Source organism: Anomalospiza imberbis, chromosome 5 (genome assembly GCF_031753505.1).
Source record: "Anomalospiza imberbis isolate Cuckoo-Finch-1a 21T00152 chromosome 5, ASM3175350v1, whole genome shotgun sequence".
NCBI lineage: Eukaryota > Metazoa > Chordata > Aves > Passeriformes > Viduidae > Anomalospiza > Anomalospiza imberbis.
The window spans coordinates 50,585,905-50,598,933 of NC_089685.1; the positions used below are offsets into that span (position 1 = coordinate 50,585,905).

The window sequence follows — 13,029 nt, forward strand, 5'->3', positions numbered from 1 at the left end:
TCTACACTGTGTGGGAGTTAAGCTTTGTGTGTGAACTGATGTACAGTCTTGAAGGTGTCTTTGTAAACACCAGGGAGACCACAGACTGAGAAGTTAAAGCACGAGGGTACTGCCTATTGAGCAGGTGCAGCCATTTAAAAAATTGCTGGGTTTGTGTGAAGCAGGAGAGTTGTCAAATATCTGTCTGCAGGTATTTTTGCTTTGGGATACAGTTGCTAGGCTCAGGGAAGATGTCTAAATTTCCCAAGGGTGTAGCTTCAATGAGTTGTCATTAAATATGAAAATGTAACTTTTTTGGCATATGGTTCCTTCTATGAGTTGTGATCTTAGAACTAGGATCATAAAATGACCTGGGCTGGAAAGGACTTTAAAATCATCCAGTTCCAAGCCTCTGCCATGGGCAGGGACACCTTCCACTATCCCAGGTTGCTCCAAGCCCTGTCCCTGGGTTTGGGATGTTCCCAGGGCTTGGCAGCCCTGACAGCTGATGCAGAGCAGTTGTACCATACTTTTGCCTGACTTACCTTCCACTGAAGCACCTACTACATGCTCTCCCTCCACCTGGAAAAGAGCTGATAAAAATACTGATGGCTTGGTTTCTCAAGGCTGTCTCTCTATAAAAATTCTTTGTGTTGAAAGCAACAACAAAAAAAACCCTGAAGTGAGTTAGAGAGGAAATGGGCAAGGGTTTCTACAGTGGAAAAGAAGAGTTTTGTTGAAAGCCATCCTCTTTAGCACCAGTTCTGATGGCATCTGCTTGCTGTCAAATGAAATTCCCTCTCAGATGTGGAGAACTCAATCCAATGAAGCAGTAATAACTCCTGGGTATCTTTTTCTAGTAGGACTGCCTCTATATCCAACCTCTCTTTCTCCCAAACCCTGAGAAAACACATTCTGTTGTCCAAATTGCAAAAGCTTGCCCCACTGAGCCCTTGCTTCTTGACAGTTCTCTGCTGATTCCCGTGTGGTACCCAGAAACATTACAGAAAGCCTTCATCCCCTTCCTGCTCTGAAAAACCCCGTGTCCGATTCCCTGCTGCTGGATCCTGGGGAGCTGCAGTGTGTAACAGCTGACTTTTGGTGCATGTCCCAGCAGCCAGAGTGTGTCACCTCCCAGGCCAGCCTGCTCTGAAATGTCACTAACGGGCTGTGGTTTGTGCTGTCTCTTGCTCCGCAGGCAGCACAAGATAGAAACTGCCAAACAGCTCCAAGAAGAAGCTGCTGGCCAGGCAGAAGCCCTGTGTTTAGAGCTGCAAAAAGCCACCAAGCAGCTGGAGGATGCCAGCAAGCACGTAAGGGGCAGCCTAGTTCCCTCCGTGCGGGGAAGCAGGAGATGCGAAGGGCCGTGTCCGATGCGCGGCTGCCCTCGGGGAAGGGAATCGCTTGTTCCGAATGGTGTGCCTCCCTGCAAAAGTGGAACCAGCAGAGGAAGTAAAATTTGAGGGGGTGGTGACAACAGTTTGCTGATGAAAGAGGCAGCATTGCATATTTGTGGTGGTTTAAAAAAAAAAAAAGAAAAGAGGGGGAAAAAAACGCACCCAAAAATAGCTTCCATACACAGTCCACCCCAACGTAAAAATGCAGAAGTTCAGAGGGAGCTTTATCACTTCCTGAGAAAGAACAGATGCAGTTTGGTTTCATTTACATGAACTGTAGAGGCTCCTTGTGCTAGCCAGGCTGCTTTATTTTATCTTTTTTTTATTCCTTCCTTTTTTCTTTAAATATTGTTTTGTGCTTAGGCGGAGGATCAAGTTGAAGCATTTCACTCTGCTCGTGAAGAAGCAGCATCCTTGAAGAACAAGTTGGAGGAAGCCATTTCTGAGCAGCAGAAGCTTAGGGATGTGAATGCAGCTTTAGCAAGCACTTGCCAGTTGCTTCAGGAGAAGGTGGAAGACCACAAAAGTGAGTAACTTCTGGCAATGTGCCAGCATTCACTTTTTGCATGGGCAAGTATTTCAGGGTTTAGTTACATCAAGGGAAAATAGGACTGATCTGCAGGTCATCCAGTAAAATGCTCCGTGGAGTCTTGCTTGTTGTTTTGGGATCCCCCCCCCCCCCACCCCTTTTTTCCTACTTTTCTTTCTCCTTGAAGAAATCTGCCACCATCTGAGCTGAGAAGCAGGTGGGATCCTAAGGAGTGGGTGTTGGGATCCACCAAAGCTTCAGAAGCTCCCAATAAACCCCCAGTCCTAGGAGGGGGCATTGGTAATGCCACAGATGGCACAGGTACTCCTTTATCTAAAGTGCTGTTTCCCACCTTATCCCTTACAGAGCCATCCCTCTTTCTTAAGCTTCCTGAGCAAATAGACTTGATTTTTGTACATTCTGTGTTCTGTTTGGTTGTTGTTTGCTCTGTGTTTTTGACTGGCTGTGTGGTGTTAGGCTGCTCTCTTTAGTGGAAAGTAATCCTGTCACTGCCTTGTACATGTGCAACTTCTGTCACAGAGCCATGGAAACTTCATATTGCCTCTTTCTTACTCACTTCCTGACATCAGCACCTCAATAACCTGGGCAATTAAATAGTGCAGAGGTCTGAATCGAGAACATGTGCCTTTTTCTTTCCCAACCCTGGAGTCTGATCACTTTCTTACAGAAAAGGGATTTGACTGATTTAAGCCCTCTGAATGTTTTGCCCTCAGGCATGCAGTTACCATATATGCTCAACAAATACGTGTGCATTGCAAACAACTCCATGTGAAACCACTGTTTGTCGTGCCAGAAAAACTCCCTGGGACCCTTTGCTTTATCTCTAAGGCACAACTTTGCACTGATATGGCAGAAACAGCCCCAAACTGTGCTTGCCCCTCTCTGACCAGTGTTTTGGTGTTGTTCATGTGTGTGTGCTCATGTTGCTTTCATGCTTCCCACAAACGGTGCAGCTGCTTTATTTTGCTCTTAGCAAGAGGCATGACAGTGGAAATAGTTTGTCATTTTCCAGCTCTGAATAGATGAAGCTCTCCTGCAAAGTGAGCTTGAGTAGATCAAGAGAGAGAACCCCAGATATCTAAGACTGGTGCCACTGTGACTAAACTCCCTCCTCCCACCCAAAAAAAAGTCAACCCCCAAAGAACCACCATCACCCTGAAAATAGCTAGGACCTTGGCTTTAAATTATTCCAGTTGCCTTACAGAAGTCTTCTTGTAGATAAATAAACTCAGATGTGTGGAGAATTGGCTAAGCATTGTGAAGAACAGGGCTGGCAAACAAGGGTGGCACTGAAGGAAAGAATAAAAGCACTTCTTATTGGTTCCTGTAGAAAGGCAGACAGGTCTGGTGCCTCTTCTGACTGAAGGGCTGGGCTGTGGTCTTCTCCTCACCTACCCATTCCAACCCCCTGCTTCCCCCCACCTGCATGGGAAGAGGGGAAAATGCTTCTAAATACAAAGCCCATGGACTTTACAACTTCTGTATAGGATGTCAGGTGGAAAGGCCAAATATTTCTTTTCCCCTAATCTGTAAGTGAAGGATCTGTTTCCACAGGGAACTGTGGCATTCTAACACTAACAATGTGGGGAAGCATTGCCCTTGATCTGCAGGTGAAGATGTCCAGTGTTTTCTCTTTCCTGTGAAAAAGCTGTTGCAGGCTTAACCAGACTAATGCAAACTACAGTAAGCTCTGATTAGGAGTAGCTAGAGATGCTGTGACATCGGATTGCTTGTTATCAAGTTGTTAGGAGCCCTGTTAGACTTGTAAATGTCTCTTCATAGCAACTGCTAATGCCCTGAGATGGGAACTGCTGCAGAGGCGACTCTGTGAATTGCTGTGCCAGGTATGGTGCCCTTTGCTGGGAGCAGGAAAGGTGGGCTTGCACAGGAAGGGCTCTGGTGGAAGGACAACACGGCTGAGACCAGCTGCAAACAATTTGGCAGCACCTGGTATCTTCTTTTCTAACACGTGCATAAGCCGTATGTACAAATCTGCATGTTATTTTCCTTATTCAGCCTTCTGGAAAATGTGTCAGGACTTGCAGGTGTGGTGTTGGTCTGCACTGTGAGAATTCTTGGTGATCCTATCAAAAGGGGCTAAGGGAAACCTTCCCTGATCCACTGGTGTGATTTTTGTCCCACAGCCAGCCCCCACTTCTGCAGACAGGCTTGAAAACAAATGTTTAAAATCTCAATTTTTCTAGTATCCAGACGTGGGAATAGGCAGTGAAACAGTTATTAACTTTGTGGCTCTCTGTGGAGAAATACATTGGAAATTACATAACTTTGGAGTGCTTTGCTTTGAATAAAATTACTTGCTTCAACTTTGGGAGGGGGTGGAGGAAGAAATATTGTGGAGAGACTTTTTTTCCTAGCTGGCTCTAGTAAGGAATGCTACAGCTCAGGATCTGAGCACTCTGGATTCAACACTGACCAACGAGGTATTTAACAGCAGACTGAAGGTCCTGAAATGTCCCCTCGGCTGTGACAGGGGCATCAGGGAGTCAAAACTGGGTCATCTGCACATGAATAAAACTTTAATTCTGCAGATCCCTATGTACAAATATAAGGCTGGAAGTAGCAGGGGAAACAGCTGCAGAGTTTTGCAGTTTTGCAGCTGTTAGCAGCAAGTGGTTCACTTGGGAAGATAAAGTTGCATTTTGCTCAGAATCAGTGATGTATTGCTCCTTCTCCTTTTTTGTTGTTTTTTTTACTTACCTGCCTGCCTTAAACTCTATTATACCAGTGCTGTGCAGAGTTAGAATCTGACTACGCTCTGCTGCCCACGTTAGCTGAACACGTAAAAGGGAAGGTAAGTGTGCTTGCTGTGGTCATTGCTGAGCTTGTTAAAATGGGATGCTGGGTTTATTTGGGTGGGGGGTTTTCCCTTCATCACCTAAGGGAAATAAATAATGTTCCTCATGAGAAACTTTGCTGGGTTAAACATTCAGTAAAAGCAATTTGAGATCAATATCTGTGTATATGCATGCAGGTGTTCACATGTGCACAAAAGCATATTCCAAACCTTTTTGTGAAGCCAGGGTCCCACTGCCTCTGAAGCACAACACAGATGTGTGATAAAGAGCTTTTTGAGGAAGATCAGAGTCTGAAGATGGCACTTCTTCCAATTTATTTTCCATTTTTCGTTGTTTAAGCAACCTTAGGTTAAAACCACCTGTGCACATGTTGCTTCAGAAGTTGTCTCAGATGCCATCTTCAGATGGCACCTCTTGGCTTGGCTGAAATAGTGTGGTTTGGATATTTTTTTTTTACTCTCTTCACAGGGTTTGAGTGGCTACTTTGGTTCTCCTCTTAGGCTCATCTTGCCTGGTTTTTTAGGATTTATTTCCAGACCTAGCTTGAGCCAACATATTTTGTTGCAAGTGTGAAGTTTCATTATCCTGTCTCTTCCTGTAACTGTTCTGCCCATTAAGGATATGAGCTCTTCTGCTTTTCTAGACAAAAAAGCCACAGAAGATGTATTTGTGTAACTGTTGGTGTTACATTATGCAGATGCCTGTGTGTGGGGGGAGTTGGTGGCATTAATGTATTCAGTGTGGTGGAACAGCAGCACTTCTTATTTTTTCAATTAGCAGCTCCATTGCTCCAAACGACCATGGAATGAAGGACCCACCTCGTACTCTGACTTTCCCTGGGCACTGCCCTTGGGTGTTTCACACTGGCACAACTCCCCTCTGCTAGGTAAGTCCTGGTAGTGTTAGACATTTGTCTTTCACCTGAAATACAGAAAGAGTTGACAGAACAGTCTCAGTAGTGCTGAGTGTGCTGTTAGAGTGTGGAAAATCTGTTGTGGGCTTTAACCTATTTCTGCAAGTAATCCAGGAATCTGAACCATGATCACAGTGCTTGCAGTGAAAGGCCTGAAGAGGTGGCTGTCTGTCAACCTGACAGTTCCCAAAATCTTCAGGAACTATTGGTATAAATCATAGATCCAAGTATATTCCTGAGAGGATGCTTGTCAGTCTGGACCCAGAGGTTGTGAGTTCTGTTCTTCCCACTCCCTCTGACTGGCACATCCTGGGATGTCCTGCTCCTTGATTGCTGAGCTGAGGGCAGTCCTGGTTTAACAACCTGAGCAGTAACAGAGCTACTGAGAGTAAAATCACAGAGTGAGAGAATGGTTTGGGGAGGGACTTTAAAGATCAGCTAATTCCATCCCCCTGCCATGGGCAGGGACACCTTCCACTAGCCCAGCTTGCTCAGAGACTTGTCCAACTTGGCCTTGGACACCCCCAGGGATGGGGCAGCCACAGCTGCTCTGGGCAACCTGTGCCAGTGTCCACTCAGCCTTCTCTTCTCCCAGCTGAGCCACCCTACCTTTCCCAGCAGATTGTACCTGTTGCTTTTTCCTGCATTCCTGAGTTGTTTGAACTTTCCTGCAGCTCTCAAGCTTTATGAGGCTTGAAAGCAGCCATGCAGCTATGCATTGCAGGGCTGCAGAGTTGCAGGGTGCTGCATTTGGGACTTCACATGCAAGCATTTCTCCCAGCAGTGAGCTGGTACCACACAGAGGCTCTTCTCACACAGACTATAAATGTTCAAGTGTAATTCCAGGCCTTATTGATGGGAATGGAAGCAAATCTATCTTTGCTGCACGTGCTCTTATTCAGAGCATTCTGCTACTCTGAGAGGGTTGTTTCAGTTTGCCAAACTCTCCATCTACACAACAAGTTGAGGCCACACAACCAAACCCTTTCTTACCAAGATAGAAGTTGCCTTACTATAAATCTGCGTGTTTGGTCTGCTTCTTGATTATTTTAGAGTTAGCCAAAAAATTGACTTGTAACTAAATCTGACATGGCCAAGGACCACCACTCTTCCTGCTTGTCCTTCTTAACAGATGCTCTGACCTTGGAGACCTCCTGCCCAAATAACCCTCCTGGGCACAGCTGGGACCAACCTTGCAGGCAGAGCTCTGGCAGCTGCACCTTGGAGAGGTATGATGTGGGACACGTGTCCAACTCAGATGTGACACCAGGAGAATGCAGGTAAGGTGGCATAACAACCTTTTGGGGTGAAGGGGGGAAGAGTCAACAGGGTCTAGCAGATTCCATGCGCTGGGTTCAGCTGTAGGGCCATACCTTAGAAGGGAGTACTGGACACCTGGTGATCAGTCCATGGCCATCCAGGGCAGCACTTTGCTTCCATTCACAGCTACCAGAATTCTTTATTGGAACTGCTGGTAACCAGCCAAATACAGTGATGGGGTTTCCATTTCATGCTGGAGAACTGAGACATGATTTATGCACTCTTGTCTATTGCCCATGTTTAACTCATAATTGGCATTCCCATTAGGTGCCAAAATCCTATTGGCTTTGAGGAGTCACTTTTCTTCTTTTGCAGAGCTTAGAGCAGGAATTCTGAGGTCCTTGCCTATCAAGCTGCCTCCTTAGATCTTTAAAATAGAGATTGAACTGCTTGAGATTATGAAAGCTGAAGTGAATTGCAGTGAATATTTTAAAAGATGAGGATGTTCCTGAAGGTGCAGAAGCAGGCAGTCTGCAGCAAGAGACTCAGCAGCTCTCAAAGCTTTTGCCACTGGTTTTCTGTAGAATAGTGCAGTGTGGAGGAGGTTGGGAAAAGGACTGGTGGTGGTTCTTCTGTTTGGGGGAGGAGGGATTGATGTTGGCGATGAATTTGCCTCTCCCTGAGAGACCAGCTGACTGACTGCACAGAGAGTGGTGACTTCAGTTGTTATGTGCTTAAGGAAAATGGGCACTCTCTCTCTCTGTTGTTTGGGCAATATGCAAATAAAGCCTGTGTTGCCAGGTGGAAAATATGCTCTGCTGATGACTACACTGATGCAGACCTTCCTGTTTCCATTACAATGATGGACTCTTCACTTGCTGAGGTGAGTGCTGGCTCTGATGCCTGAGATGTGGTTTTGAACAGGCTTGAGCATTTTGTGCCTTGCTCAGACCCAGGTGCAGATGGCTATAAATCAGCACTGCTCCACAGTGGATGGAGCTGGCATCAGTCAGCAGGGTGCTGTGGGGGGTGTTCCCTTCTGTTTGGGCATGTTTCTGCAAAACCTTGGTTATAAAACTAAGTGTCTTGATGTTCACGTGCAACTGGGTCATGCTTTTAGCAGTAGTGTGTTTTAAATGTGGTTTCAGGGCTGGAGACAGTGCTGGTTATACAGTAACAATTGGTTCTGCCAGGGAAGAACTGAGTGTTTTCCTTCTTTCTCCACTTGCAAGGAGCCACAGGATGCTTCAGCTGGGAGTACTGCCTTTCTTTGCACTTTCTCCCACGGGCACCATGTAACAGCTGAAAACTGCCATCTTTGCTGTAGGGGAGCTTTCCTTCAGCTTTCCTTGTGGCAGCAGCAAGAGAAACTGCAGCTCAGCACACCTAAGCTGTGCCTCAGTCCTCACTATTGAAATCTAGCCCTCAGCTCCACCACACAGGGCTCCTAATGAGCTTTATAAACTCCTGTATTGGTGGGGATGGTGAAGAATATTGGTCAGTGGTTTCTGTGAACCTGGAAATAACCTTTTGGGACTAAAGAGCAGCCAGCCTTAGGGTGATCCTGCCTGGTGTGTGGTACCTGTGAGTACAGCATGGTCTGGTTGTAGTGGTTAATCAAAGCAGAAAGTGCAGTGTGGGTAGAAAGCAAGAGTGCTGGGGACTCTGTGGTTTCAGCACAGTGGGGTAGAGCAGGTGAAGAACCCCCAGTCTTTGCTGCTACTACTTAAGTGCCCTTAAAGAGGATCCTCTCAAGGGTTCCTACTTTATCCAGTCCTTCTGGGAAATCATAGCTGTGCAAAGGTCTGTGCAACCCATGTGCTTTGTTGTTCTGGGGCTTTCTGTAATTCCAGCTGGCTCAAAAATGTCACTTTCCATTCTTCTTACCACTTTGTAGTATGAACATTGCACATGAATGTTCTGAAGGGGGAAAATGAAAATGTTAAAGCTTGCCCCAGAGAAAAGGCAAATGGACTGTGCTCAGCATCTGTTCTAAACACTGGCACGTAGGAAATTTTAATATCCTTGTTCAATACAAAAAGTCTCTCTAGTTTTCTTTGGAGTTTTATTACTCTGCAGTTGCAGATGTATTTGAGCAGATCAGCTTGTAAGTAACTCAAATTTTTTGAGTCAAATCATTGTCACCATAGAAGTTCAGGGGCTACTTAATAAAGGAACACTTTTGAGATCCAAGTGAAACTTGGGCTTTTTGTTTGGCTTTATATATGTGGAAGTCATACCAGAGTCTGAAAACCAGACAGGTCTTCCAAATGTTAATGATAGTCTGGGAGGAGTTGTATCAGACTGTGGCCAGAATTCATGGGCTGAGATAGAGAACCCTTGGATTAGTATGCTAATCAGAGGGTGGAGGTGGGGAAAGTGATTAGAGGTGGGCTTTAGGATTGTCTTTGGCATTTCTTCCTCATTAAAGGACTGTGCCATTCTCCAATGCCCTGTGTAAACAGATTTTACTGTGAGGCCCTGGCACAGGCTGCGCCATCCCTGGAAGTGTCCAAGGCCAGGTTGCCTATTGGTCTGAGCAACCTGGGATAGTGGAAGATGTCCCTTCCAGTGGTTGGAACTTTGATTTTTAAAGTCCCTTCCAACCCAAACCATTGTGTGATTCTAGTTTTTTAAGAAATCTAGAATGTGGTGTTACTCTTTAATTAGGATTTTTTTTCCCCTTTATGTGGAATCCATGGGAGTGTACAATTCTGGCAGCCAGCTTAGGGTTCTAAAAAACTGAATTGAGGGTTTTCCTTCATTGCAAACAGAAACCACTGACCATGTGCCCACCTGGGCAAGGACAGGCAATATAGCATAATGCATCATTTCAGTCAGTTCTAGGTGATTCAAGGGCTTTTCTGTTCACTTGGGTGCTGTGTGTTAGTTTTAAAAGCCCTTTAGATTTCTTTTCTTTCCAACATGATGGTATTCTCCCTCCCCAATAGTTCTGCAGACCCAATGGCCTCAACAAGGCAAATGCATTGCTGCACTTCCTCAGACTTATGAGAGAATTCAAATAACAATAATAAAAATAGCCTGAATTTGCATTAGGGGAAGCATCCACCTGGCTGGGCCAGGGCTGTGCAAGAGCAGCCCAGCTCTGACAGGGCAGGGAGGAGGGAAAAGGCACTTCCTGATGCTGGGAGCAGCTGGTCACTCTTGGGAGTGACCAGGGCCTTTAGATACCTCCTGTTCTCATTTGCTGAGTTTCCTGTGTCCTCTGAGGGCATTGAAGGGGGAAGGAAAGATACCAGAACACAGGCAATCAGTTGTTGATGTGGTTTTTCTGTTTCTCCACACACATTTCAGCAGTGTTCTTGGGTGCTTGCTGTGTAGGGAGTTATCTGGCTTTGTTCCTCCTCCTCTTGAAGAGAAGGAGTGGGTTTGGGCTGGTTTTATTTTCTATTCAGCACTTTTCTTCAGCAGTGGGTGTAATTCAGTACAAGTCATTGCCAACTGAGCCCTTTAAACCTCATCATGTCGCCCGTAAAGAGAGACCAGCCCAACAACTGAATGAGCGAGCTGGAGCTTTCCAGGGTGAAATGCAGAAGAGGGATATTACACATATAGCACCTCCCTCGAAATTAAAAGCCTCAAGAGGATATTGGTTTTGTCTGTGATGTGATAAGACTTGGGTCCAAAACCGCACTGTGGCAGCTAGAGGAACATGAGCAGATCTGCCAGCTTTTAATTGCTTTGTTCCTCTGCTGTTTGCACACAAGGGAGGCTTGAGGCCTCTGAAGGGGCTGGGTCATTGTTATACATAGTATTGTAAAACTGGATCCCTTCAGAGGCAGTCACTAAGAAGTACAACACAGCACACAAGTTTGCTGTGTTCTGAACCACCTGCTTGGTCATGCTGTGACTACTGGCACTTTTATTTACCTAATGAGTCTGATCCCTACAGCCAAGTGAACCTCGTTTGTAGGTTTTGAGCTCCAGACCTTGAAAACGGATCTCTACTGATGCACAGAATTACTGCACCACCACTGCTCCATCTTAACACGTTTGTTGGGTCATTGAAGATGTGAGTTAGGAGCAAACCATGGAGTCAGGAACCAAAACACATCTCCGAGTATGACATTCCTGAGATGGCTTTAGACTAGTGGGTGAATCTGTGAACTTGCCAGCTAGTTCTTCACTGCTGGAATAGTTTAGGCACAGCTGGAAAAGTTAAAGTTTTGACATACTAGTTTTATACTGGCAGTTATCATTCTGATGCCAACTCTTTTCTCTCTCTCTGAAGACTGACCGTGAGGAGTCGACACCACCAGCCACGTTGATCACATCCAGGTCAGGTCTTGTGCAAGACTTAAAAGCCTTTATCAAGATCTGTATCATGTGATGAGTATCTGAAAGGGTTTTGTGTTGGCAGTGATCACTTAACATCAGCCCGAGAAGCTCTTGCATCCTCAGTGGGAAGCACAGCACCGGTACCAGGTGAGTCCTTAACCTGGGCCACTGGAAGTCCTGGATGTGCCCAGGTCTGTGTTTACTGAACAATAAAAGCTGTGTTTTCTGCTGTCTGGTGTTGCAGGTTGCCTTGTTATGGAGGAAAGATCATCCAAGGGCTTACATGAGAGAGGAGAAGATGTGGCAACAGAGACAAGCAGCAGTAAGGACCCAGCTGCTCCTGTGTCAGGTACAGTGGCTGCTGCACTGCCTGCCACTCACCCACTGAGGAAATGGTTTGCTTCCAGCACATCTTTGAAGTGAGGAAGCTGAGTAAGAGCAACAATATGAGAATTTATATTTTTGCAAGTGTTTTCACCTACCAGTGTTCTCAAGCCTCCCTGAAGCTGAGTAGGAATAAAGTTTTTTACCCCCCTTACCACAGCATTGCAGGCAAGGGAGCATGAAACAACTTGGTGAGATCTTGGGGCTTGCTCAGCTGGCAAAACAGTAAGTGGGCACAAAATCCCAGACCATTTTGACAAGAGAAAAGATGTTTTTATGCATTTAAACAGGTATTTAGTTTGACAGTGCTACTAAGCACTTTCCGCTCATTCAAGGCTGTTGCACAAGAAGCTGGGATGGGTCAAGAGAGATGAGGGTAGAGAGATTTGAGTATTGTTCTGTCTTTGCTACAGCCATAAACACCCACCAGATTCTTACCAGCTCTGATGGTTTTCTTCCACTGAACAACTATAAAACCAAACCAAAAGTGGAGCATGTATGCACACTGTATTTAAGCTGATTTTGCAAAGCTGATCTGAATAAGCAGCACAGAATAGCTGTGCATGCTTGTTTGGAATATTTTTTTAATCTTTACCTCAATATAAGACTACAGCTTCTTGTTTGGTTTTGTTTCTTTCCTCAGTACCATCTTCCTGAAATCTAATTCTGTCCCTTCATTTAACAGCATTTTCTTTCTACTGATTTCCCTCTACTGTTAATTTTGATATGTGGTCCAGATGCCTCTGGCTAAGAGGAAGCAGATATGCAGAACATATTTAAAGGTGTTCCAGTAGTTTTAAAGTCTGAGAATCCAGCTATCTGTTGCACACGTCTGAAAAGAATGTTCCTAATATTAGAACTGATAAATCTCCCCTTGCAGGCTTCACACCTGAAGCTGGAGTTTTTCTGGTTTGTTGTGGTTTGGGGTTTTTTTTGGGTTTTTTTTTTCTTTTTTTTTTAATTGTGGCTTTTTTTTCCCCTGTGCCATTTCTGTGGCTCACGGGTGTGTGTTACTGCATAAACAGAGGAGAAAACAAAATATTCTAGATGTTTTCAAAGGTATAAATATTAATTAAAAGCTGCCTCTTTAAACAGCAAATATACCAACAACAATAATACTTCATGCTAGTAGCAAAATAATAAAATTTATTTATCCAAGGGCATATTACTGTAACTCTTGCATCTTCAACTATGAGAAGTACATCTGTATTCTCAGCTGTAGACATATAACACGTCTTATGAGGATTTTTTCCAGTCATAGTTGTGATCATACTACTTCCTCTGTGTCCGTGTAGTGTTCTCTGCTGCCTCCTCTTTTTCTCAGTGGTCTTTCATGGCATTTGGTGCAGTTCTTTAGCTCAGCTGGCCCATGGCTAAAATGGTGGGTGTTGGAAGCTGGGTGTGTTTTATTAATAGTTACATTTGGATTTG

At 45.1% G+C, this 13,029-nt stretch overlaps 1 protein-coding gene across 7 annotated transcripts in view; it reads left to right on the forward strand.

Annotated features, from left to right (window-relative positions):
- Positions 1 to 13,029, forward strand: part of IRAG2 (inositol 1,4,5-triphosphate receptor associated 2) — a 37,005-nt gene that overhangs the window by 17,105 nt on the left and 6,871 nt on the right. For 5 of the 7 annotated variants that reach the window (XM_068190688.1, XM_068190687.1, XM_068190692.1 and 2 more), the window contains 10 exons: positions 1,178 to 1,292; positions 1,740 to 1,902; positions 3,709 to 3,770; positions 4,673 to 4,738; positions 5,520 to 5,628; positions 6,788 to 6,935; positions 7,717 to 7,798; positions 11,168 to 11,214; positions 11,297 to 11,361; positions 11,459 to 11,563. In XM_068190688.1, the coding sequence (XP_068046789.1) occupies positions 1,178 to 1,292; positions 1,740 to 1,902; positions 3,709 to 3,770; positions 4,673 to 4,738; positions 5,520 to 5,628; positions 6,788 to 6,935; positions 7,717 to 7,798; positions 11,168 to 11,214; positions 11,297 to 11,361; positions 11,459 to 11,563 (962 nt within the window). The remainder of the gene's footprint in view (positions 1 to 1,177; positions 1,293 to 1,739; positions 1,903 to 3,708; positions 3,771 to 4,672; positions 4,739 to 5,519; positions 5,629 to 6,787; positions 6,936 to 7,716; positions 7,799 to 11,167; positions 11,215 to 11,296; positions 11,362 to 11,458; positions 11,564 to 13,029) is intronic. The other 2 variants (XM_068190689.1, XM_068190693.1) reach the window with 2 other exon arrangements.